This window comes from Pogoniulus pusillus, chromosome 38, assembly GCF_015220805.1.
Source record: "Pogoniulus pusillus isolate bPogPus1 chromosome 38, bPogPus1.pri, whole genome shotgun sequence".
NCBI classification, from domain to species: Eukaryota; Metazoa; Chordata; class Aves; order Piciformes; family Lybiidae; genus Pogoniulus; species Pogoniulus pusillus.
The window spans coordinates 1,869,999-1,893,429 of NC_087301.1; the positions used below are offsets into that span (position 1 = coordinate 1,869,999).

General features: G+C 54.6%; 1 protein-coding gene and 1 long non-coding RNA gene across 2 annotated transcripts; both read left to right on the forward strand.

The window, feature by feature from the left end:
- The first annotated feature begins 300 nt into the window (after positions 1-300).
- LOC135191127 (uncharacterized) lies at positions 301-2,993 on the forward strand. The gene is made up of 2 exons (XR_010308731.1): positions 301-457; positions 2,079-2,993. It is a non-coding gene; the product is annotated as an uncharacterized LOC135191127 (long non-coding RNA).
- An 817-nt stretch (positions 2,994-3,810) lies between these two features.
- ADAMTS8 (ADAM metallopeptidase with thrombospondin type 1 motif 8) lies at positions 3,811-23,085 on the forward strand. The gene is made up of 9 exons (XM_064173229.1): positions 3,811-4,440; positions 13,198-13,437; positions 13,675-13,807; positions 14,549-14,716; positions 14,882-15,180; positions 16,228-16,411; positions 17,013-17,185; positions 17,293-17,468; positions 19,495-23,085. The coding sequence occupies exons 1-9, from the start codon at positions 3,811-3,813 to the stop codon at positions 20,225-20,227; spliced, it is 2,736 nt and encodes a 911-aa protein (XP_064029299.1). The 3' UTR covers positions 20,228-23,085.
- The last annotated feature ends 346 nt before the right edge of the window (positions 23,086-23,431 follow it).

Consider the following 23,431-nt stretch of genomic DNA (forward strand, 5'->3'; position numbering starts at 1 on the left):
TTGCACCTAAGATAGTTTCCCTGAAGAGGACTTGGTAGGACAGGAGGACAAAGCCCCGATTCGAAGTCCAGTTGCTTTTCTGGGAGGGGTTTCGTTCCACCTGCCGCCTTCCAAAGGAAAAGTGATGGAATTGCTTCTGCTGTCAGGTGCGGTTTGAGCTCTTCAGCTTCTTGCTGGGTGGCAGGGATGGGGTTGGGGTTTCCCATCACGTAGCGCAGGCTGGCACTGACATCTAGTGGTAATCCTTTTTGAGCTCGCAGCTGCTTTGCAGGTCGCTCACAGAATTCTGTTTTCCTCAGGCTGAGGGCGAAACAAACGAGGGAGGGATGCCTCGAACACCAGCCTGGCGCTGGAAATCGAGATGCGATCCCCTTTGCAGAGCAAGGAGAGCAGAGCGAAGCATCCTGGAGACCCCCAACGTGGAGAGATCTTGCTGCTGCTGCAGGGCAAATGCAAAGTGAGCCTCATCCTGGCGGCCAAAAGTCACCTGGGAGGAGGGTGCTGGGCGGCAGGAAGACAGGATTTGGCCCCGTGGGAAGGATGTGGGAGGGAAGTGCCTGCTGCTTGGCTTTCCAGAGCTGGGGACACGCGGAAAGGAGCGGGGCAGCCGTTCGCAAGCTGTGTGATCAAAAGGATCTCTAAATCACAGTGACGGGGGAGTTAATGGCTTTCACATGCCCAGACAGCCCCACAGAAACGAGACCCACAGCCCCCGGGGCAGGCAAGCTCTGGGCTTAGCATGTCCTGCGAATGGGCTGAGCAGCAGGAACTCCAAAAGGCTTGGGGGGGCTTCATCCTCTGCTGGGAGGAGCTGCGGGGAGCGGGGGCGGCCAGGTGAGGCTTTTGCTGTCTCCCAGCTGGCTTTGGAGCTGCTTCACAAGGAGCCCGGTGAGGCTCGTATCAGCTACGAGCAATTCCAGCTACCGTTCGCGGAGCTAATGGAAACCAGCGGTGCCTCCAAGCCAAGATGCAAGCACATCCTCCCAGATCAAAGGTGCAGCTCCCCGAGCGGAGAGCCGGGGATAAATTGCATCCTGCCGGATAGACGTGCCCCGTGCCGCCTGCAGCCTCACCTGTCCTAGCTCGGAGCAGGGACCCCTCCTCTCCTCACCCACCCTCCCACCCAAAGCGAAGCCTAGCGAGGTGCACACCCATACAGGCACCTTCCGAGGAGCTTGGGGTTGGAGGAGGGGGAATCAAGGCTCTTTTTTGGCTCCTGGTTCTGCCTCTGCAGTTCCCTGGTGATTTTCAAACACAAACTGTGTTTTGCCCCTGGTGCAGAAGGAGGAGCATCCACCTTGGCCGCTGAAGAAGTTGCTCCAGCTACCGATCTCCTTGCCAGGAGAGAAGGGGAGCAGTCAGTCTACAGCCCTGACCAAACTGCCTCATGCCTGGGCTTGCTTTTCCCCTTTTTAATTCTTATCTCCTCCTCCTCCAGGCCACAAACCCCACACATGTAGAAGAAGACCCCAAGGCAGTGCAGTGCTTCAGCACCGGGGCTGTGTTGATAGGTAGAGATGTGGCTTTAAGAGATGGTAAGAGAGGCAGATGTAAATGCAGCGTGGAGCAAAGGGAGAGCAGCCTCTAACCCTGTGCCCAGTCATGGCCAGACTCTGCTTTCCCAGGAAACCCAAAGTGCCAAATGCTGCTTTATCCTTTTTGATCTTTTTAAGATCAAATCAGGATCCTGCAACATGGAGGAGCTGATCCTTGGGATTGCTTCCACAGATCCTGGCACAAGCCTGGTCCTGAGTATGTGTTGTAAAAGGTTTAGGAAATCAGGCTGTGGAGCAGGATAGGACCCACTGCCCCTGAACTGCAGCGAGGACACTCTGGGACATCTCACTACTGCACACAGGGTGCTCCAGAAGCCAGGAATCTGGTGAACTGGTGGAGAAGGAGGGCTAAAGAGCAAAGGAGGAGGACTCTATCAGGAGGAGCTTCCTTTTGCTCATTACAGCTGGTGCTGAGCAGGTTTCCAGCCAGGGGCAGCATGTTTTTGGCCATCTCCTGATGTTTGCCACCACTGAGGACGTGGCAGCAGCTCCCTGATGCCACAGCCCTTTGTGTTCCTGCAGGATTTTCACCCTTTGCAAGGGAACATGGATGGGAAGAAGAACTCCGTTTGGAAGTGGAAGAGCTGGGTTTGAAATGAAGTCGCACAACAGGACTGACCTCTCCCTCCCCCAGAAAGCAGCAGGAGGAGCTGGCTGCATAGTTTTATTCTCACAGGTACTTTCCACATGTCTGGTGTTGCCTACTGCCTTATCCCAGCTGGAGGAAACCCCATGTGCACCCAGCTGTTCATCCAGGCCATGGAAACCTCCTTGTGTGCATCACTGTTGGAACTTCCCTTGGGACCCAAAGCCCTCTCTGTCCCTGGCTAGATGAAGGACCACAGGATAAACCCTCCCTGGACACCTTCTGCCTCTCCTATTGAAATGAGATGAGGAAGGTTGTGGATGTCCCTTCCCTGGAGTTGTCCAAGGCCAGGTTAGATGAGGTCTTGAGCAACCTGGGCTAGTGGAAGATGTCTCAGCCCATGGCAGGGGGTCGAGACTGGATGATCTTTAAGGGCCCTTCCAACCCAGCTGGCAAAGAGCTGCTGCTCCTCTGCTGGGAGGAGAATCCTCCTGTAGTCGGGAGGCAACTGAGTGCCAGACCCTAGCTCCTGAGTCAGGACCAGCTCCCTGAGCCCTGCTGATGAAGATTAGGCCACAGTGGGTGGCTGAACAGTGATGGGGCTGAATCATCCATGGGTTTGGCTTGCAAGGGACATTTCAAGGCCACCTAGTCCAACCTTCAGGGGGGTTGGTCAGCAGAGACATCTTCAACTAGAGCAGGTTGCTCAGGGCCACAAACAACCTGACCTAGAACGACTCCAGGGATGGGGTATCCACCACCTCCCTGGGCAGCCTGGGCCAGGGTCTCCCCACCCTCCTTGTAAGCAATTCAGACTAGATACAAGCAAGAATCTCTCCTCTTCAGGCTAACCCACATCACCTCTTGTCTTCACAACAGGCCCTGCTCAAAAGTCTAGCCCCAGCTCTTTTCCACTTCTTTAAATACTGTAAAGCCACCCTAAGGTCTCTCTGGAGCCTTCTCCTCTTCAGGCTGAAGGGGTTAACCCTGAGAGAGCAACAGGCTGGAGTTGACACTTGGAGGCAGGCGGGGCTGGGTGCCTGCCTGGCCTCAGATCACATCCAGAAGTGGGCTGGGTTTCTTTTTATTTTATTTGTCTGTCTCCCTCCCCCCCCTTCTTTTTTTTTCGTTTTCTTTTTCCTTTTAATTTTTTTATCTTCCACTTTTCCTCTCCTTTTTTTCTCCTTCCCCCCCCCCCCTTATTTTTCCTTTCCCCCTTATTTTTTGCCTTTCCCCTCCCTCCTTTTTGAAAAACAAAAAATTCTCTTTTCTATTTTTTCTTTTCTTTTTTTTCACCTCTTTGACTTTTTCTTTTCTTTCACTTCTTTTTTTGCCTTTTATTTCTCTTTATTTTTGGTCTTTGTCGCTCTTGGGTTTTTTTGCCTTTTTATTTCCCTTTTTTTTTTTTTTCCCTCTTTGACTTTTTTTCCCCTTTTTACTTTTTTTTTTTTTTCCCTCTTTCACTTCTCCTCCCCCAGGCTCTGGCTGGCAGGGGAGGGGAGAGTGTGTGGAAGGGGAGGCGGGTGGGGGGGACGGGACCAGCAGAGAGATCAAAAATAACCCTCTTATGTCAAAGCCGGGGAAGGGGGGGTGGGGGTGTGCAGAAAGTATAAATACGGCGGGGTTGGGGAGCCGGCACGGAGGCTGCGGGGGAGCCCGGTGGGGGCGATGGGGCGGCGGGGGGGGTTGCTGGGGGGCCGGGCTCCGCTCCATTTGCTGCTGCTGTGTCACGCCTGGGCGCTGCCGCCGCCGCCGCCCCCCCGGGAGGCTCAGTCGCTGCTGCCCGCCCGCCTGCCCGCACCCCCGGGCCAGCTCGCCCTCAGGCTGGCCGCTTTCGGCCGCTCCGTCGTGCTCCGCCTGCGCCCCGACGCCGCTTTCTTGGCTCCCCGGCTCCGCTTCCAGCGCCTGGGGGGTCGCCGTTCCCCGGGTCGCAGCCCGCCGCGCCGGGGCTGCTTCTATTCGGGAAGCGTCGAGGGGAGCCCCGATGGCCCCGCCGTGCTCAGTCGCTGCGAGGGGGGAGGCGGTTACCGAGCCGCTTTTCTCCTCGATGGGGTCTCCTACGAGCTGCAGCCCCTAGGGCAGCCCTCGGGCAGCCCTCCCTGGAGACGCCTGCACCGCCTCCGGCGCCGAGCCGCCCCGCCGGGCGCCCCCAGCCCCGCTGCTGCTGCCGGGGCCGCCGGGATCGGCTCCGGGGAGCCGCTCCGCAGAGCCAAGCGCTTCATCTCCCAGGCGCGCTACGTGGAGACGCTGCTGGTGGCTGACGCTTCCATGGTGCGCTTCTACGGGGAGGAGGTGGAGGTAAGCGCTGCTGGCTGTCCGCTGGCCCTCTCGCCCCTCTGTCCCCCTGCCCCTCCACCCTCTCCATCTCTTCATCCCGCGGTTCCCTCCGTCCCCTTCACTTCTTCACCTCTCCATGTTCTCTGATCAACTCCACGCCCTTTCCTTTGCCCGTTCCATCTTTCTGGCCTCCCTGCCCCTTCATCCCTGCCCCTTCATCCCTGCCCCTTCATCCCTGCCCCTTCATCCCTGCCCCTTCATCCCTGCCCCTTCATCCCTGCCCCTTCATCCCTGTCCCTTTTCGTTCTCTGTACCTGTTCTCGGTGACTCTGTCTCTTCATCCTGCAGTTCCCTCTGTCCCCTTCACCCCTCCAGTGTCTTTGTCCTCTCTATCCTTCTGTCCTCACTGCCCCTTTGGCCCTATGCCCCCTTCACTAGTCTGTCTCTCTGTCCCCACTGCTTCTCCACCCCTGTCCTCAGTGGCTCTCTATCCCTTCATCCTGAAGGTCCCCTCCACCCCATCACTCCTTCACTTCTCTGTCTTCTCTGATCCCTCCATCTCCTTCCCTTCACACCTCTGTCTCCTCTGTCCCCTTCATCCTTCCATCCCCCCTCTCTCTCGATGTCCCACCAGCCTGGTGTACACAAAGATGAGGGACAGGAGGGTTAATGCCTGTCTTGCTGTGGGGAGAGAGCTGTCCTGCAAAGCAATAGGCTCAGGTCCCTTTCCAGGAGCAGCTCTGGCCAAAGAGCAAATGAACCAGGGGCCGAGTCCTGCAGTCCTGCTCCTGAACCACCTGTTAGCAGCTGAGCAGATGCAGCAACAACCCTTTTCCCCAGCCACCACCACGAGAAACTCTCCCTCTCCTTCAGCATGCTCCAGCTATGGAGCTCCTGCCCACAGCCAGGTTTCATGAGCACCCTGGGAGTGGAGAGTGAGGTCTCTCTGCCTCCCACATCTGTCTCCAGGGCTCTTGACCAGCAGGCACCAGGTTATTTTTCATGCTCCTTGCAAAGCCAGCTCCCCACCACCATGGGCTGGTCTGAAACTCACTCAGGTCTCTGCACCAAAGCTGCTCATCCTGGTTGGGTATGCAGCTGCTAGTGGAGTCTGAGCTCAGCAAGGAGCAGGTGGGCAGCTGAACCCAGGGGTTAGTCATTTCTGCCCTCTTTACCCTTCTCCTTGGGGCTTCATCCTGCTTCTCCACTGCATATTCTCCACTGGTTTAATTCCAGCCCTCCCCAGGCTGGGCTGGACCTTGAGAAATGCCAAATCTTGGAGCTCCAGCTGAGTTCAGCTGCTCAGCATCACTCAGGATTCTCTTCTTGCCTGACTTTACTTGCATGCCACTAAGCCAGGCTGGCAGGAGCAGATAAAGGGTCGAGGAGTGATGAATTCTGTAATTGGAGACAGCCCCTTCACAGCTCACATCAGTCAAAAACCAGTTTGCAGTGGAGTGATCTGAATATTCAAGCAACAAACATTTAAGTGGAGGTGGAAATGGCTCTCCCCATAGTGTGGAGCTGGCTTTTGATTCCCCAGGAGGACAGGAAAAGCAGTAGAGTGCATCCTCTGGAACCCAGTGGCCTGAAAGCAACACCCAGGGGTCTGCCTCCTGCTAAACTAAGGGGGTATGTTTTAGGAGAAGATACCCTGCTGATGCCTAGCTTGAGCTAGGGAAAAGCCAGTAACCCTCTGGGCAAATCTGTGCTGTGTGGCACTCTCAGAAGGCTGCTGAGCAGCAACCAGTAGGCTGAAATGCTGGAACCCTGTCCTGGTTTGGCTGGTGAAGCCCTAGGGGTGGGTGGTGCTGCCTGGTAGGTCCATGGCAGCCCCCTCAGTTATCGGGGAGTTTCCAGTCTGCTCAGTTCCCATTTTGCCATCTCTTTGTCACAGAATTGTCAGGGTTGGAAGGGATCTCAAAGATCATCCAGTTCCAAGCCTCTTGCCAAGGGCAGGGACACCTCACACTAGATCAGGTTGCTCAGAGCCACATCCAAACTTCCAGGGATGTCCTCAAGAGCAGTGTGTTTGCATCACCCCTCAGGATGTTTCTTGGTGGGAAGGAAAGCTTTAAAGGTGTAGGTTTGGCTGGACAGGGCAACAATGCCTTGAAGCGTTTGGGAGCAAATTTCTGCTAGCTCTGGTGTAGCAGGGAAGCAGGGGAGAAAAAGAGAGCCACCTGCTGTGTTTCTGTGCCTTTTGTTCTCAAACACGCACACAAAAAAAGGGGCAGGGAGAAGCTGCTAGCTCAGGAGACCCAAACACCCATCTCACTTCTCCCTGAACGTTTTGTGGGCCAAAGAAAACCCAAAGAAGCAATTAAAGAAAGAAGTGGTGGCTTGCTGGAGCTGCTGATATTTCAGAGAGCTGACTTAGGAGATGCCCAGGGAGCAGAAATGTTGAGTTAGAAGAATCCATATTTATATAGTGACTTTCCTTCCCATAAACCACACTTTAATTACCAAACAGTTATTAAAGGTCACAAGCATTGTTTGTATTCCCAGTTATTTTCTTGCACAAGCTGCAAGAGCTCAAAAAGAAGTCACTATAAGATGTGTTCGAGCACTGTGAGCTGTAATCAGTGTCATGCTGAGTGCTGTTAATGATTTACTCCTAATCAATCCCAGCCTTACAGCTCAGCTGTTAACCTCATTTAGATAACAAGAGCTTAACTCTGCCTCCATCGATGCTCATGGAAGTACTGATGGAGGAATACGATGGAGTGAGAGCAGGAGGGGGAAATGGTGAAGTGAAAGCAGAGGCAGACCTGAAATTTGGGGGCTTAATTGTTCTTCTGGCTTGATGCTTGCAGGAGATAGGGTGTTAGGGGTGGTGATGGTGCTGAGCACTCAGTCAGTCATGGAGGACTCGGTGGGATGGGACCTGTACTAATTAGGAAGAGCCTAGAATCACAGAATGGGTTGGGAGGGAGCCTAGAGATCATCTAGTTCCAACCCCCTTTCCATTAGATCAGATTATTCAAGGCCCCATCCAAGCTGCCCTTGAACACCTCCTGAGAGAGGGCATCCACAACCTCCCTGGGCAACCTGTGCCAGTGTCTCACCAGCCTCACTGTCAAGAATTTCTTCCTAATCTCCAGTCTCAATCCCCCTTCTTCCATTGCCTCTCATCCTACCATTACAAGCAGTTGTAAAAAGTCCCTCCCCAGCTCTCTTGTAGCCCACTTCAGGGACTGGATGGGTGTGAGTATGCAGGCTGGACAAGTTATCTCTTGTTTTTCCTGCAGAGAACCCAGAATGCTGAGGTTAAAAAAAGGAGGCTGAGCATAACTGACAAGTGAGGGGGTTTGGGTAGGGGAAACTGAGGCAGGAGGCAGTGAAGGGGCTGATCCCTCTGACTTGGAGGAGAAAGGGAGGTTGGGCTGAGCACCTGCAGCGCAGGCTGCACTTGCAAGGATGCTCTGCAAGTCTCGAGGGATGTTTGCTGAGACACCTCAAGTGGTTACCAAAGCCATCCAGAGCATTCCCAGCCAGCTGGCAGCAGAACTGCATTCCTGTGGTGGGATTTCTCCAGCCTCTTGGGTGCAGATGAGACAAGTTTCCAAGTTCTCCTCTGCAAACGTGATGGCTGTGATCCCCTTCTCTTTCCCTCTTGCTCTTGTGAGTAAGGCAGCTGCGATCCTTGACTCCAGGAGCTGGGAATGACTGAGGAGCAGGGCAGAAGCAGATCCATCTGATTCAGCCAGGATTCCTCACCCAGCTTCTGTGTTCATCGCAGGCAGATTTATGAGGGCTTAGGAGCACTGCTGGAATCCCTTCCCTCTAAAACCAGACAAGTGCTGGAGTGTGTGGCACAGGGCGCTGCTGGTGTCCCTCTGCCAGCTCTCCCACACCCTGACTGACCACTGAAGTGGCCTTGGAGGTAAAGCCAAAGCAACCTCCCAGCCTCAGGTCCCCTCGTATCCGGCTCCTAGGCTCACTTTAGGATACTTTGCATCTCGAGTTGCTGAGTTTGCTTAATCCCTTGACAAAAGGAGCCTGAGCCCATCCCAAAGGCACCCGGGGTGGGATTAAAGGGGATCTTTGCAAAGGAAAGGGGAAGCTGCACTGATGCCACTGTCGAAGAGGAGGAAGCTGAGAGGAGACTTCATTGCTCTCTACAACTCCCTGAAATGTAGTTGTGGGGAGGTGGGGGTCAGTCTCTTCTCTGTAGTATCGGGTGATAGAAGGAGAGGAAATGGCCTGAGGTTGTGACAGGGGAGGTTTGGGATGGAGACGAGGAAGAATTTCTTTGCTGCAGGAGCGCTCAGGCACTGGCACAGGCTGCCCAGGGAGGTGGTGGAGTCCCCATCCCTGGAGATGGTCAAGAAATGTGTAGCCGTGGCACGCTGGGACATGGTTTAGTGGCCATGGTGGTGCTGGGCTGGAGGTTGGACCGGAGAAGCTCAGAGAACTTTTCCAACCGAAAACGGTTCTGTGACTCTCTGATCCAGCAGCGCTGCTGCCTTTCCCCTGGGATTTATCCCTCGGGTGTGACCCTGAGCGTGCATCCGTCTTGCTGCAAGGGGCTGGAGGAGCAGGCAGCCTCCTGAAGTATTCCGCTGGCCGCTGCGCTTGGCTTCCTCACGTCACCCCATAATGTCCCACAGCTGCCGCGTTCCAGCGCCGCTGCTGGCGCAGGGACCGCCGATTATCCAGGGCTAAAGAATGAAAGGCTCAGCGTGGAGCCAGCCAGCTCCCACCGCCACAGCCCGGCACCAAACTGCTGTGTGCCATCCCCGGGATGCTCTCAGGCTCGGGGTTTTGCAGCAGGTTCAGCCGTGCCTGCAAAGAGCTGGTGGCAGCCCTCTGCGTGCCTCAGTTTCCCCTACCCTGAAAACAAAAGGGGTTGTTCTGCGGGGCAGTCCCAAGTAGGCAGCAAGAAATGACGAGAAGGGGGCGGTGGGGGTGGAAATCATGTGGCAAACCGAAAAGGGATGAGGTAGTGAACTGCGAAGGCAGGAGGGCAGCCAGGCAGGCTGCAAGGTGTTCCCTTCACCTCCAGCTTGCTCCTCCCCGGTTCCTTTGGCTGCAGCTTACGCTTTTGGAAGGACATTCCTGGGGCGGGTTTCAAACCGCAGAGGGAGGTTGGCAGGGTGGCCGCTGGCCGCTGTGGGTATCCCAGCTGGGGGGAGCCAGCAGGCAGCCGTGGCTTTGGGGGAGTGAGACAAGCTGGGATGTGTTTTTACCACTTGTTTTCTTTTGAAAGCTGGGCAGCCCTCACGTCTGACCTTGTGTTTTCTTCCTTCCATCCGCCTGCGCTCCACGAATCGCAGCATTCCTGGGTTCTTTGGCTGCTTTGTTTCTTCTCCCCCCCCACTTTGTTTCTGGCCTTTAGGGAGAAAAAATATACCCCAACAAACAAAGCAAACTGCAGCTCCAGGTTGGGTTGAGCATTAATCTCCGTGGAGCATGTTGGAGGCAAATGAGTTTGAGTGGGGATGTTGCGTGGGAGCTTCCCTGCCGTCCGTCTGCACTGGGTGGGTCTGGTGCTATTAGATCATTGTGTGCATACCACAGTCGTAGCTAATGCCTGTGTAAGAGCAGTGTCTCCTCCCCTAGAATAAGGATAATAATAGTAGTTAAAAACAAGGTACAAAATCCCAGCTCGATTGTGGGGCTCTGCAGAATTCAGCTTCTGAGAGTTTCCCAGGGAGCAGAATGTCAGCAGACGTTTTGCAGGTCTGCAGTGGGAGCTGAAATCCAACTTGATCAGCTTCTGCCCGACCCTGTCAGCTCCCTTTGCTCTCAGTTGTGTTTATTTTTACCTCAACATTCCCTTTGCTGCTGGTAGTCTCATGCTGGGCAGTGCTGGTGGCACCTGCGTGCCTAGTTTGGGTCTCTCCCCAGAGCAGTGATGCTGTGGCAGGAAGGGATGTCAGAGCTGTTGTAACGTAGAGATGTTGGACCAAAAGCATCTCCTACCATCCCGAGGAGGGAATGGTTGGGATTTATCATCTAAAGACCAAAGGGAAGGATTGTAGCCAGGGAAAAAGGAGGTAGGAAGTTTTGGGGTGCATTACCAGGCTGTGATGCTCATGCCTCATGCCTGGGCATAGAAGCAGCACATGGAGCACGGGAGGGATGCTCCTGCAGTCTCTTAGGCTTGGGCTGGTGTCCTCTTCCCCCAGAGCAGGTAATGGGGTGACTTTCCAGCTGTATTTACCAGCTGGACAGAAATTCTACCAAGATCTCCTGGGATGGTGCTTGGAAATGGCAGGGAAGTTCCTTGCACTCACTGCAGGGCTCTTCAAAGAGGTAGAAACCACTGTGGTCCCCAGACATGACCCTGTGACTGCCCCACACTTGATCCCAATCTCATCTTCATCCTTGATGCTGGAAAGGAAACCTTGGAGAAGGCTACATTCCCTGCTGAATGGCTCATGAAGCCAGATCCTGCTTGCAAAGGCATGGAGAGGATGGGACAGGAGACATTCAGCTCATCCAAAGCCAGAAGTGCTCATTCAGCCTCTTCTGAGCCCTAGGGATCCCATAATTTGCTTTTGGCCCCAGTTCCAAACCCTTGTCCAAGTGAAGGAGGTGCTCTCCCTGGAGCTGTCAAGGTCCATCCAAAATCCAACCAGCTCCAGCACAGTCCAGGGATGGGTATAAATAGACACCAGATGGTGGAACAAGTGAATCTGACCTTCTACTCTGCACTGCCATTTGTTCAGTTCCTTTCCCATCTTCGCCTTCCAGATGCAGGGAAAGTGAATGGATGTTTCCTGAGTCCCTCTGTTCCTGCTGCTGAATCAACTTCTGGCCTGGATGGAACCCTGGGAATGTGAGGGTTGGTGTGCTGAGGGACTTGTGGTAGGGACCAAGAGCTCTCAACTATGGGATAGAGAGAGACCTGTAATGGGATAGAAAAGGGCAGGGTAGGATTTACTTCCTTGGAAAAGATGGATGATCTCGTAGAGCCATAAAGGTTGGGAAAGACCTCTGAGACCATCAAGTCCAACCATCAGCCCAGCACCTCTAAGCCATGTCCATGTCCTGAAGTGCTGTGAGAGCCCTTCAGGAAGGCTCTGTGGTGTGTTTAGGAAGATTCCAAATGGATTTTCCTTGGTTCCCTGGAGCAACCACTTGTAGGGCTCTCGCTCGGCTTTCTTGCCGGGGTGGTGACTTCTCTGTGACATTTCTGACATGCTTGGGGCTGGGACATGAGTCATGTCTGCTCAGTCTAAATAAACCAGTCCATTCCGTGCTCCCATCGCCCTTACTGGGGCCTGCCCTCGGATAATGAGCTGGGGAGAACTTGGGCTACTGAAGGAAAACATCTGCTTACATGGAGCTGCCAGTGAGGGGATGAACTGTGACAGAGCAGTCGGAAAGAGCCACAACTGCCCTGGGTGAGCAGCTCTTGGTGCCAGTGCTGCTCGGGGAGGAGGGGGGCTTCTCCCTCAACCTCTCCCTCATTTGCTAAGAAAAGGGCATTCTGTGCACAAACCCCATCAGCATCAGGATGGATGAGCACAACCAGCCAGCTCCACCCAGGAACCATGGACTGGGGAGAGGGGATTTTTTGGCAGGGTGAGGAGAGGCTGAGCCATCAGAGAGGTCTTCCTGAGTCCTTCCAGTTTAATTAGCGTGGCTGGAGCGAGACCGTGGGGTGTAATTTGTCTGGGGAGGAGAGAAGCCACTTTCTCTTTCCCAATACTTCATTGTGTAACAGCTGCATTCTTCTCTCCTGACTGCGGGGCTGTGAGTGAGTGCCAAGCAGAAGAGGAATTTTGATGCTCAGATAAGATGTTTACATCAGCCTAAACATCGCTGGCGCGTTTGACATATTAAGTCATCTCTGGGCGTCCCAGTTGCCCCAGCACTGGATGCTGCTGGGTGAAGACTCATCCATCAAAGTGCTTTGTTCCCACTGAGGACAATGTGGCTTCCAACCCTGCCAACCAGCACGGGCAGGACTCGTACAGCAATGCAAGGGTTGGCTTTGCACCAGTGAGGTGTTGTGCAGGGATAGGTTGTGAGAGTTGGGGCTGTTCAGAGAAGGCTCCAGGGAGACTTTAGAGAACCATTCCAGTACCTGAAGAGGGCTACAAGAATCATAGAATCAACCAGGTTGGAAGAGACCTCCAAGATCATCCAGTCCAACCTAGCACCCAGCCCTGGGGAGGGACTTTTAACAAGGGCTGGGAGTCATAGGGTGAGGGAGAATGGATTGAAGCTGGAAAAGGGCAACTTTAGACTGGAGATTAGGAAGAAACTCTCTACAGTGAGAGAGGGAAACAGGTTGCCCGAGGAGCCTGTGGATGCCCCCTCCATGGAGGTGTTCAAGGCCAGGTTGGATGAGACCTTGAGCAACCTGGGCTAGTGGGAGGTGTCCCTGCCCATGGCAACAGGGTTGGAACTGGATGATTTTTAAGTTCCTTTCCAACTCAAAGCATGCTATAAATCCATGAATAAACTGTTCCTGCCCCAGGGCAGCCAGAGCAGGCTTAATGATGCGGGAGTATGCAAGAGCACTCGCAGGGACTTGTGAGGTTATCCCAAAGGGTTTCTGAGTGCAGAAGGTTCATGGCAGGTGGAGAAGGTGATGAGGGGTTGGGCATGTCCTGCCTGCCCTTCCCCCTGGCACAAGGTGTAAAGCATCATGTAGAGAAAAGGCAGCACTTGTCCATCAGCCCAGGTGGCTGCCTGAGCTGCTCTGGTTGTGGTTGGCTTCCTGCCTCAGGTGAATCTCTCCTTTCCTAGCCAAAAAAGAACGGAGCCCTGTGGCAAACATTTCACCCAGGCTTTGCCTGCCCCTCTCTTCCCCTGCAGAACCACGTCCTGACCCTGATGTCCATGGCTGCTCGCATCTACAAGCACCCCAGCCTGAAGAACTCCATCAACCTGGTGGTGGTGAAGGTGCTGGTGGTGGATGAGGCTGCAGCGGGGCCAGAGGTGTCTGACAACGGTGGCCTCACCCTGCGCAACTTCTGCAGCTGGCAGCAAAGGTTCAACCCCCCGAGTGACCGGCACCCAGAGCACTATGACACTGCCATCCTGCTGACCAGACAGGTCTGAAGGGTCTCCTGGGGATGCTCTAGGGGAAGGAAAGGGCTTGTGGTGTCCTTGGAGGGAGAGGAGAGATTCTCTCCCACCCTGCAGAGGATGGAGCTTGGGGCAAAGCCACAAGGGAGGTGGTTGTATTGGGGCTGCAGAGCACCACTGAGTTTCTGCCTGGAGATGTTGGGGCTGCTAAGTGTTGGACCTCTTCATCTCACCTTATCCCTCCTTGGTGCTGCTGGCAAACAGGACTTCTGTGGCCACCAGGGCTGTGACACACTGGGAGTGGCAGATATCGGCACCATGTGCGACCGCAACAAGAGCTGCTCGGTGATTGAGGACGAGGGCTTGCAGGCAGCCTACACCCTGGCTCATGAACTGGGTAAGCCAGCCCTTCCCCACCAGGGTTTCTGCTTTCCCAGCCCTGCTGCTGGGAGGTGATGTGGCCCAGCACCAGCATCTCCTGGCTGGGTACCAGCTGCCAAGCCTTGGGCAGCCCTGAGGAGATTCTGGCACTGACAGAATCATGGAATAGTTTTGGTTGGAAATGGCTTCTAAGATCATTGAGTCCAACCTCAACCACCACAGCCCTTAAACCACTTCCCCAGCTGCAAGGGCCACACATTTCTTGAACTACTCCAGGGAGGAAGACTCCACCACCTCCCTGGGCAGCCTGTTCTGATCCCTGACCACTTCTGCAGTACAGAAACTGTTCTTAGTCTCCAACCTAAACCTCCCCTGGTGCAATTTCAGGGCATTTCCTCTCATCCTATCACCTAGGGAGAAGAGATCAACTCCCACCTCAGTCCAACCTCCTTTCTGAAGTTCCTAAGCTGGTGTAAAAGTGAACTTGTCTGATGTGATGAGCCTGAGGCCAAGCAGCTCTCCCCTTTGGTTGGCCACTCCTAGGGATGTGCTGGCTCATCTGGGCTGCTGTGCCCTGCATGCAGCAGGTTGCACCTTTGAGGCAGAGCAAGCACCAGTTTGGTCATTGCTTCTGATTAATCAAAGCAAAGAGCTTCTGCAGCTTGGCACCTTCTAGATGTTCTCAGCTGCCCACACATCACCTGCAGCAGAGCAGGGGCCAGGAGGCTGCAGCTCACAGATGCTCTCTGCTCCCCAGGTCATGTACTCAGCATGCCCCACGATGACTCCAAGACCTGCGAGCGGCTCTTTGGGCCCCTTGGGAAGCACCACATGATGGCTCCTCTCTTCATCCACTTGAACAAGACCCAGCCCTGGTCTCCCTGCAGTGCCATGTACCTGACTGAGTTCCTGGATGGAGGGCACGGTAAGGAGCCTCATCCTTCAGGCCAGCCTTTTCCTTAGTTAGGCTCTTTGCAGCACCTGGAGGGGTGTGTGGGGTGAGGCACTCCTCAGATCAGACCACAGACAGAGTTTTGTGGTGTCCTGCAACCCATGGCATCAAGCTTTGGTGCATCTCTGCCCTGCCCAGGTGACTGCTTGCTGGATGTTCCAGCTGAGCCCCTCTCCCTGCCTGCTGAGCTGCCTGGCCGAGAAGCCCTGTACAGCCTGGACCAGCAGTGCCAGCAGATCTTTGGCAAGGACTTCCAGCACTGCCCCAACACCACAGAGGAGGACATCTGTGCCCAGCTCTGGTGCAGGAGGGGCAGTGGGGAGCCCCTCTGCCACACCAAGAATGGCAGCTTGCCGTGGGCCGATGGCACCCCCTGCAGAACCAGTGGGCTCTGCTGGGATGGACACTGCCTGCCACGGGACGCCCTGAAGCCCCAGGTAATGAGGAAGGACTGGGGACAGACGGGCTGGGGCTTCACCTTTTGGGGTTCCCAGACCTCTGGCCACAGCTCTGGCTTCTGAAACAGCTTTGGGAACGGCTGATTTGTTTGTGGGATATCATAGGATCACAGAACTGTTTTGCATGGAAAAGACCTCTAAGATCATTGAGTCCAACCATCAACCTACCATCCCCATGGCCACTGAACCCTGTCCCAAAGAGCCACAGCCACACACCCTTCAGGGATGGTGACTCCCTGGGCAGCCTGCTCCAATGCCTGACCACCCTTGCAGCAAAGAAATTCTCCCTAACCTCCAACCTAAACCTCCCCTGATGCAACTTGAGGCCATTTCCTCTTGTCCTATTACTTGATACTGGGGAGAAGAGACCAACCCCTACCTCACTCCAACCTCCTTCCAGTGAGCCAGGAGGTCTCTCCTCAGCCTCCTCTTCTCCAGACTAATTCCAGTTCCCTCAGCTGTTCCTCATGAGACCTGTTCTCTAGATCCTTCTCCAGCTTTGTTGCCCTTTGGTTGGACAAGATCTTTTAGACCAGCACTGCCAAGTCCACCATGTCCCTGAGCACCACATCTGGATGTCTGTCTTCTTCAGCAGCTCTTTTCATTACTTTTGGTCAGTGGCAAGCCCAGCCTGTAGATGAAACTCTGCTGTGCCTTTCACCAGGCCTTGGGCTGGCCTGAACCAAGCTCTGCCATTAAACCATCACTTAGGAAGTTCCACCAAAACATGAGGAGGAACTTCGAAGGGTGGCAGAGCACAGGAACAGGCTGCCCAGAGAGGTGCTGGAGTCTCCATCTCTGGAGTCTTCCAGTACCTGCCTGGATGTGTTCCTCTGTGGCTTTGGCAGGGGGACTGGGCTCAATGATTCCAGAGGTCCCTTCCAACCCCTACCATCCTGTGATACTGTGAGAGGAGCTGGGGGTGGATTTTAGCTCTGCTCCAGACCTGTGGTCACCCTAGGGGTGAGCAGGCAGGGATGGGTGTGCTCAGGGATGGATCTAGCAGCTTCTCCTGCTCTCTTGCAGCCGGTGGTGGATGGTGGCTGGGGCCCATGGAGCCCCTGGGGCTCCTGCTCCCGGACCTGTGGAGGTGGTGTGCAGTTCTCCTACCGTCACTGTGACAGCCCCAAGCCCCAGCACGGTGGCAGGTACTGCGAGGGGCAGCGTGCCAAGTACCAGTCCTGCCACACCCAGGAGTGCCCCCCGGATGGTAAGCCCAGCTCCGCAGAGCCGCTCGGCAGGGGGGTGCCAGCCACACGCCCGAGCTCGCCTCCTGCCCCAGCCTCCCCAGGACTCACCAGCAGGAACTGCTCCACTCCCCTGGGATATTCACTGTTTCTTTGGAGAGCCTTCTGCTGGGGGTGGTGTTCCCCTGTGGCTGGGTGGGAAGTGCTGTGGTGTCCCTCCTGCGCTTGCACACTCCCCACCTGCTGCTGCTGTCCTTGCCATGCTGCAACATCTCTGTTGTAGCATCATGGAATCATTTTGGCTGGAGAGGACCTTTCAGCTCATTGAGTCCAACCATTCTCTAACTCTCCCAAGGCTGCTGCTAAACCATGTCCCTCAGCACCACATCTCTATGGCTTTGAAACGCTTGCAGGGATGGAGATTCAGCCACCCCCCCTGGCAGCCTGCTGCAGTGGTAGAAACCTTCCAGGGTCCCTTTTTCTAACGCCCAACCTAAACCTCCCCTGGTGCAACCTGAGGCCATTTGCTTTTGTCCTATCGCTTGTTACTAAGGTGACCAACCATGGCCAAGGTTCTCATCAATTTCCTGCAGCTTGTGGGTCACATTTAGCCTTTCCTTTCAGGGAAGAGCTTTCGGGAGCAGCAGTGTGAGAAGTACAACAGCTACAACTTCACGGATCTGGAAGGGAACCGCCTGGAGTGGGTCCCCAAGTATGCAGGAGTGTCACCCCGAGACCGATGCAAGCTCTTCTGCCAAGCCAGAGGAAGGAGTGAATTTAAAGTCTTTGAGGCCAAAGTAAGACACCTGGGGGTGGTCATTAATATCAGCCCTCATTACCCCACCTCACACCAAGCCCAGGCAGTTGTGCCCTAACTTCCCTCTCTGCGTCCTCCCTTTCCTAGGTGATTGATGGCACTTTGTGTGGGCCAGAGACCCTCTCCATCTGCGTCCATGGGCAGTGCATCAAGGCTGGCTGTGATCACGTAGTTGGCTCCTCCAAGAAGCTGGACAAGTGTGGGGTGTGTGGTGGCAATGGCTCAACGTGCAGGAAGATCTCTGGCTCGCTCAACAGATCCAAGTAAGGGGAGAAGGGAGCAGCAGAGGTGGGCTAGGGGAGGAGGAAAAGTTTCCTCTCTTCCTCCTTCCTTCTTCCTTCATTCCAGCTGGGCAAGGCTAGGAATATTTTGGTCAGGCATTGGAACAGGCTGCCCAGGTGGGTGGTGGAAACAACATCCCTAGAGGTGTTCAAGAAGATGCTTATAGGGCTGGAGCAGCTCTGCTATGAGGACAGGCTGAGAGAGTTGGGGCTCTGCAGCCTGGAGAAGAGAAGGCTTGGAGGAGACCTTGGAGTGGCCTTCCAGGATCTGAATGGGGCTCCAGGAGGGCTGGGGAGAGACTATTGGCAAGGTCTGGAAATGACAGAACGAGGAGGAATGGGTTTGAAGTGGCAGAGGGGAGATTGAAACTGGGTGTTAGGAAGCAGTTGTTTGCAGTGAGGGTAGTGAGACACTGACACAGGTTGCCCAGGGAGGTTGTGGAGCACAGAAGCACAGAATGTGATCTTTGATCTGTGCTCCACAACCTCCCTGGAGGTGTTCAAGGCCAGGTTGGATGAGGCCTTGAGTGAACTGTTCTAGTGGGAGGTGTCTCTGCCTATGGTGGGGGGGTTGGAACTGGCTGAGCTTCGAGGTTCCTTCCAACCTAAACCATTCTGTGGTTCTATGAAATGTGTGGACATGGCACTTTGGGACATAGATTATTGGACCCCCTGCACTGAGCACTGGTGAAGCCACACCTTGAGTACTGAGTTCCTCACTCCAAGGACACTGAGGTGCTAGAGCATGTCCAGAGAAGGGCAACAAAGCTGGGGAAGGGTCTGGAGAACAGGGCTGGGGAGGAGCAGCTGAGGGAGCTGGGGGTGTTTAGTCTGGAGAAGAGGAGACTGAGGGGAGACCTCATTGCTCTCTACAGCTCCCAGAAAGGAGGTTGGAGTGAGGTGGGGGTTGGTTTCTTTTCCCTAGTGTCAGGTGCCAGGGCAGGTTTAGGTTGGGCATTAGAAAATCTACTTCACTTGAAAGGGTTCTCAAAACACTGAACAGGCTCCCTGGGAGGTGATTAAATCCCCATCCACGGAGGTGCTTAAACGAGGCAGAGATGTGGTGCCGAGAGATGTGGTTTAGCAGCAGCCTTGGGAGAGTTAGAGCATGGTTGGACTCAATGATCTGAGAGGCCTTTTCCAACCAAATTGGTTCTATGATTACCCAAGGTTTGCAGCCATGCAAATGCCTTGCAGCAGCCTGGTCTCCTCCCCAGGCTGGGGCTCAAGTTGATTCCAGGGCAGCATTTTGCAAGCCAAGCAGTTTACTCCCTGGTAGAGACACAAGGCTGGGCTCAGCACATCACTGTGAGTAAATCTCCTACCCTGAGGAGTGCAGCTCACCCCGGTGCAGTGAGCTGGGCATGCACTTTGAGGGCTGATGTGGGACAGAAGTAGCTCAGTCACTCTTCCCCAGGCTTAGGGGTGAGCTGTAGTCCAGGGACACCAAGGCAACCACTTCCCTCACCCAAGATCTCCGCTGCCTTGCCAAAGGGTTGAATTTCAGGCTTTTGTTGAAAAGATGGGAACAAAAGCCCAACATGTCCAGTTCCACGCAGGGAGGTGACTCATGCAGCCAAATTAGATTTCCTAAATTATTTCCTTCCAGGGAGCCAGCTGAAATGGGGCTTCCACTCTCCTATGAATTGTTTGTGGTCGGCTAAAGAGAGATTAGCATGGGAGCTAGAGCCAAGAAGAGATCCCATTAAGATCAGGGTTAAGGAGTCCATGGTGACTGAGAGCAGGGTTTGACCTGAAGGGTTTTGTTCCAAAACACTCTCAACCTAATTACTGACCACAGCATCACCCACGGGGATGTGTGGAAAATGATCCTGCTGGCCACATGGCCTGAGTCACACCAGGGTGGCATTTTCTTCTCCAGCTCCTGAGTGCTCTGGGTTACCAAGGAGCAGCTTTCAGAGCTATGATCCCACTCACTGAGTGCTCTCCCCTGCGTGGATCTCCTCTGAAGTCCTGCAGAATAACCATGTGCCTTTGCTCCCTGCAGGTATGGCTACAACGACATCGTCACCATCCCTGCCGGGGCAACCAACATCGACATCAAACAGCGCAGCCACCGGGGGGTCCGTCACGATGGCAACTACCTGGCCCTGAGGACCCTGGAGGGCAAGTACCTGCTGAATGGAAACTTCTCCATCTTGGCCATGGAGCAGGACATCCCCATTAAGGGCACCATCCTGAAATACAGCGGCTCCATGACGACCCTGGAGAGGCTGCAGAGCTTCCAACAGCTCCCGGAGCCCCTGACTGTTCAGCTGCTGACCATTGCCAGCGAGGTCTTCCCCCCCAAAGTTAAGTACACCTTCTTCATCCCCAAGGATGTCCCTTTCAGCAAGCCAAAAGGCAAAGAGAAGAAGTCAGCCAACGTCATCCGCCCGATGCTGACCTCCCAGTGGGTCCTGGGCGACTGGTCCGAGTGCTCCAAGACCTGCGGCTCCGGCTGGCAGCGGCGCACGGTGGACTGCCGGGACGTGGAGGGACAAAGCTCCTCGGCCTGCGACCGAGCCCTGAAGCCTGAGGACATCAAGCCCTGCGGAGATGTGCCCTGCCCGCTCTGGCGCCTGGGCCCCTGGTCCCCCTGCTCCCAAAGCTGCGGCGAGGGCGTGCGGACGCGCAGCGCCTCCTGCATCGACTACGCCGGGCAAGTCACCGCCCCGGAGCAGTGCAGCTCGCCGGGGCCGCCGCCAGCCACCTCCTCCTGTGTGCTCCGCCAGTGCTGAGCCGCGCCGGGCCGGGACAGGATGGCCAGGATGCTGCAGGCTTGTTCACCAGACAAACAACCACTCTCCAGTGCTTCACCCCCACCCCAGTGATGTCTACCTCAGAAGGGGGAATAACAGCAGCAAAACAAGGAGGAATCAAGGAATCACTCCCTTCTTTTCCTTCTTGTCCTTCCCTACATCCCTCTCCTTCCTTCCCTTCCCTCCTTGCTCATTTTAATTCCTTCATTGCTCTCTTCCTTTCCCTCCCCTCCTTGCTCCCTTCACTCTCTGCTGTCTCCCTTCCCTTCCCTTCCCTTCCCTTCCCTTCCCTTCCCTTCCCTTCCCTTCCCTTCCCTTCCCTTCCCTTCCCATCCCTTCCCTTCCCCTCTTTTTTCTCTCTTCCTTCCTTTCTCTCTCTCTCCCTCCCTTCCCTTCTTCCTTTCTGGCAAGTTGTGATTGCCCAGCATGGCTGAGCAGACTCTGTTTGGAAGGTCCACTGGACAAGCAGAGCCTGCCTTTGCCATTGTCCCATCCCAGCTGCAGGTGAAGGAGCTCCAGGCTGGGTGACTTTGCTGATAGAATTAGGGTGCCTTTGCAAAAGGCTTGGGCCGGGTTGCTGCCCCCTCCCTGCCGTGGTGTGGGTGTTCTGGAGCATGAGGAGTGTTTTGTCAGCTGTGGGTTTAGTTTGGGAGACTACTCACTTGTTTGGCTGGGAGCAGGAGGGCCACATCCTGCCACACACTGGCAGGAGGACAGGTGAGATGGTCATGGTTGTTTCTATTGGATTTACAACCTACAAGGGGGCAAACCTCTGCCTCCAAGCCCCCCCAGCATCTGCAGAGCCATTCCTAGAGCTGCAGCCCCATGCCTCCACTTCCCCAGCTATAAAATCAAGGCTTAATTCCGCCTGCTCTGGCTTTCAGCCCTGCCATGAGGAGGAACTCATTACTTAGCCCACAGTGCTTGGACTGTGGCATGCCTATGGTCACACTCCACCCCGGCTCTGGGCACTTGGATGTGCCAGCCTTGCCTCTCCCACCCTCAGCTCTCAGTCCCTTGCATGCTCATTTCCTTAGCTTTGCTTACGTTTTGGAGAGAATTTGGCTTGCAGCAGGGATGAGCCCAGGATCTGCAGCTGCTGAGCCTCCCCTGCCCCACTGTGGTGCCCGCTCCTCACTGCTGCTTTCCCGGGATACAGGGAGATGCCTGGATCTGGTGTCAGGCTCCAGCATTGCTCGAGCAATTCCAGTGTGGAACAGAGCCTGGCAAGGCTGGAACTGTTCCTTGCTGGCTGGGAACAGCCACCCCCCCTGTCCCCAGCCCGGCTGCAGCTGGCTGCCCAGCCCCTGAACTTTTGCCTTCCAAAGTGACCTCTATCTGCGTGCTGGCAGCAGCTGCTGCCTGGGGAGCAGGGATGGAATCTGGGAAGGGTTTTTTGATGAAGGATTCAGTATCTCCAAGCTCCTCTCCTGATGCCCCTTGCTGCTTCCCTGCAGATACCCATACCACGCCTTGCCCCCACCTTTAGGCAGCAAGATGGTGAATTTCCAGTGGGAAAAGCTTTTTCCTTATGGGGGTGGGAGAAGAACTAGAGGAAGAGGAGTTGATTTTGTGATCCCTGAGCTTCCTCATTTGCAGCTGTGGGGTGAATCCTTTCTCTTGCCCCTTCTGCCTGAACTAAGCTCCTTTTTCTCACTGGCTTTGGGATGGGGCTGTGGGGTGAGCTGCTTCCCAAAAGCTGTGCCAAAACCCCTAGCACACTGATCTGAAAACCCAAGATACTCATTTTTTATCCCCTGTAGGTGATTCCTAATGAAACCAAGGGGGCTGCAGCCAAGGATTGAGGGTACTGAGGGCTCGACTCCAAATGAGAAACAATAGAGGCCAGCTGCAGAGTTGGGATGCAGAGCTGTTTGGGTTGTGTTCAGACCTACCTTGAGGCAATGTTCTTCGTCTGCTAATTAATCTCCAGGAATTTCAGCCCTCTCTGGCTCTAGCAAATAGCTGGATGCTAAAGTCATGTTGCCTTGCAGGGTTATTTTCTTTCTCCCCTTTGAGCCTAGAGAGGGTTTTAACTCAGAGGCCAGCCTGTGTTTTCTCAACCAGCATCTAGGATGGGTCAGAGATTTTCAACCTGAGACAGTGCCAAGGAAAATGTCTGCATCTGTCACACAGGGCTCATGCAGGCCAAGGGTCTCTCCCAAGGTTTTCATATTCCGTGGTTGCTTAGCTGGAGCTTCCTAGGTGCAAACCTTCCCTTCCTAGATGCAAGAATGCTTTCTAGGTACAAACTTCCCTTCCTCCTGGATGGAAAAGATCCCTCCCACATGGAAAACGTCCTTCCTAGATGCAAAAAAATCCCTTTCTAGATGCAAAACCTCCCTTCCTAAATGCAAAAAATCCCTGGGTGCAAAATCTCCCTTTCTAAATGCAAAGACCCCCTTCCTAGATGCAGAAACCCCTTCCTGGATGCAAAATCTCCCCTTCCAAGATGCGAAAACTCCCCTCCTGGATGGAAAAGATCCTTTCCCACATGCAAAATTTCCTTCCTAGATGCAAATTTTCCCTTCCTAGATACAACCCCCCCTTCCTAAATGCAAAAACTCCCTTCCTAGATGCAGAAACTCTTTCCTATATGTAAAACCTTCCCTTCCTAGATGCAAAGCCTCTCTTCCTAAATGCAGACCTTCCCTTCCTAGATGCAAACCTTCCCTTCCTAGCTGCAAACCTTCCCTTCCTAGCTGCAAACCTTCCCTTCCTAGCTGCAAACCTTCCCTTCCTAGCTGCAAACCTTCCCTTCCTAGCTGCAAAACCTTCCCTTCCTAGATGCAAACCTTTCCTTCCTAGATGCAAACCTTTCCTTCCTAGCTGCAAAACCTTCCCTTCCTAGATGCAAAACTCCTAGATGCAAACCTTTCCTTCCTAGATGCAAACCTTTCCTTCCTAGATGCAAACCTTTCCTTCCTAGATGCAAACCTTTCCTTCCTAAATGCAAACCTTCCCTTCCTAGATGCAAACCTTCCCTTCCTAGCTGCAAAACCTTCCCTTCCTAGATGCAAACCTTCCCTTCCTAGATGCAAACCTTTCCTTCCTAGCTGCAAAACCTTCCCTTCCTAGATGCAAACCGTCCCTTCCTAGATGCAAACCTTCCCTTCCTAGATGCAAACCTTCCCTTCCTAGCTGCAAAACCTTCCCTTCCTAGATGCAAAACCTTCCCTTCCT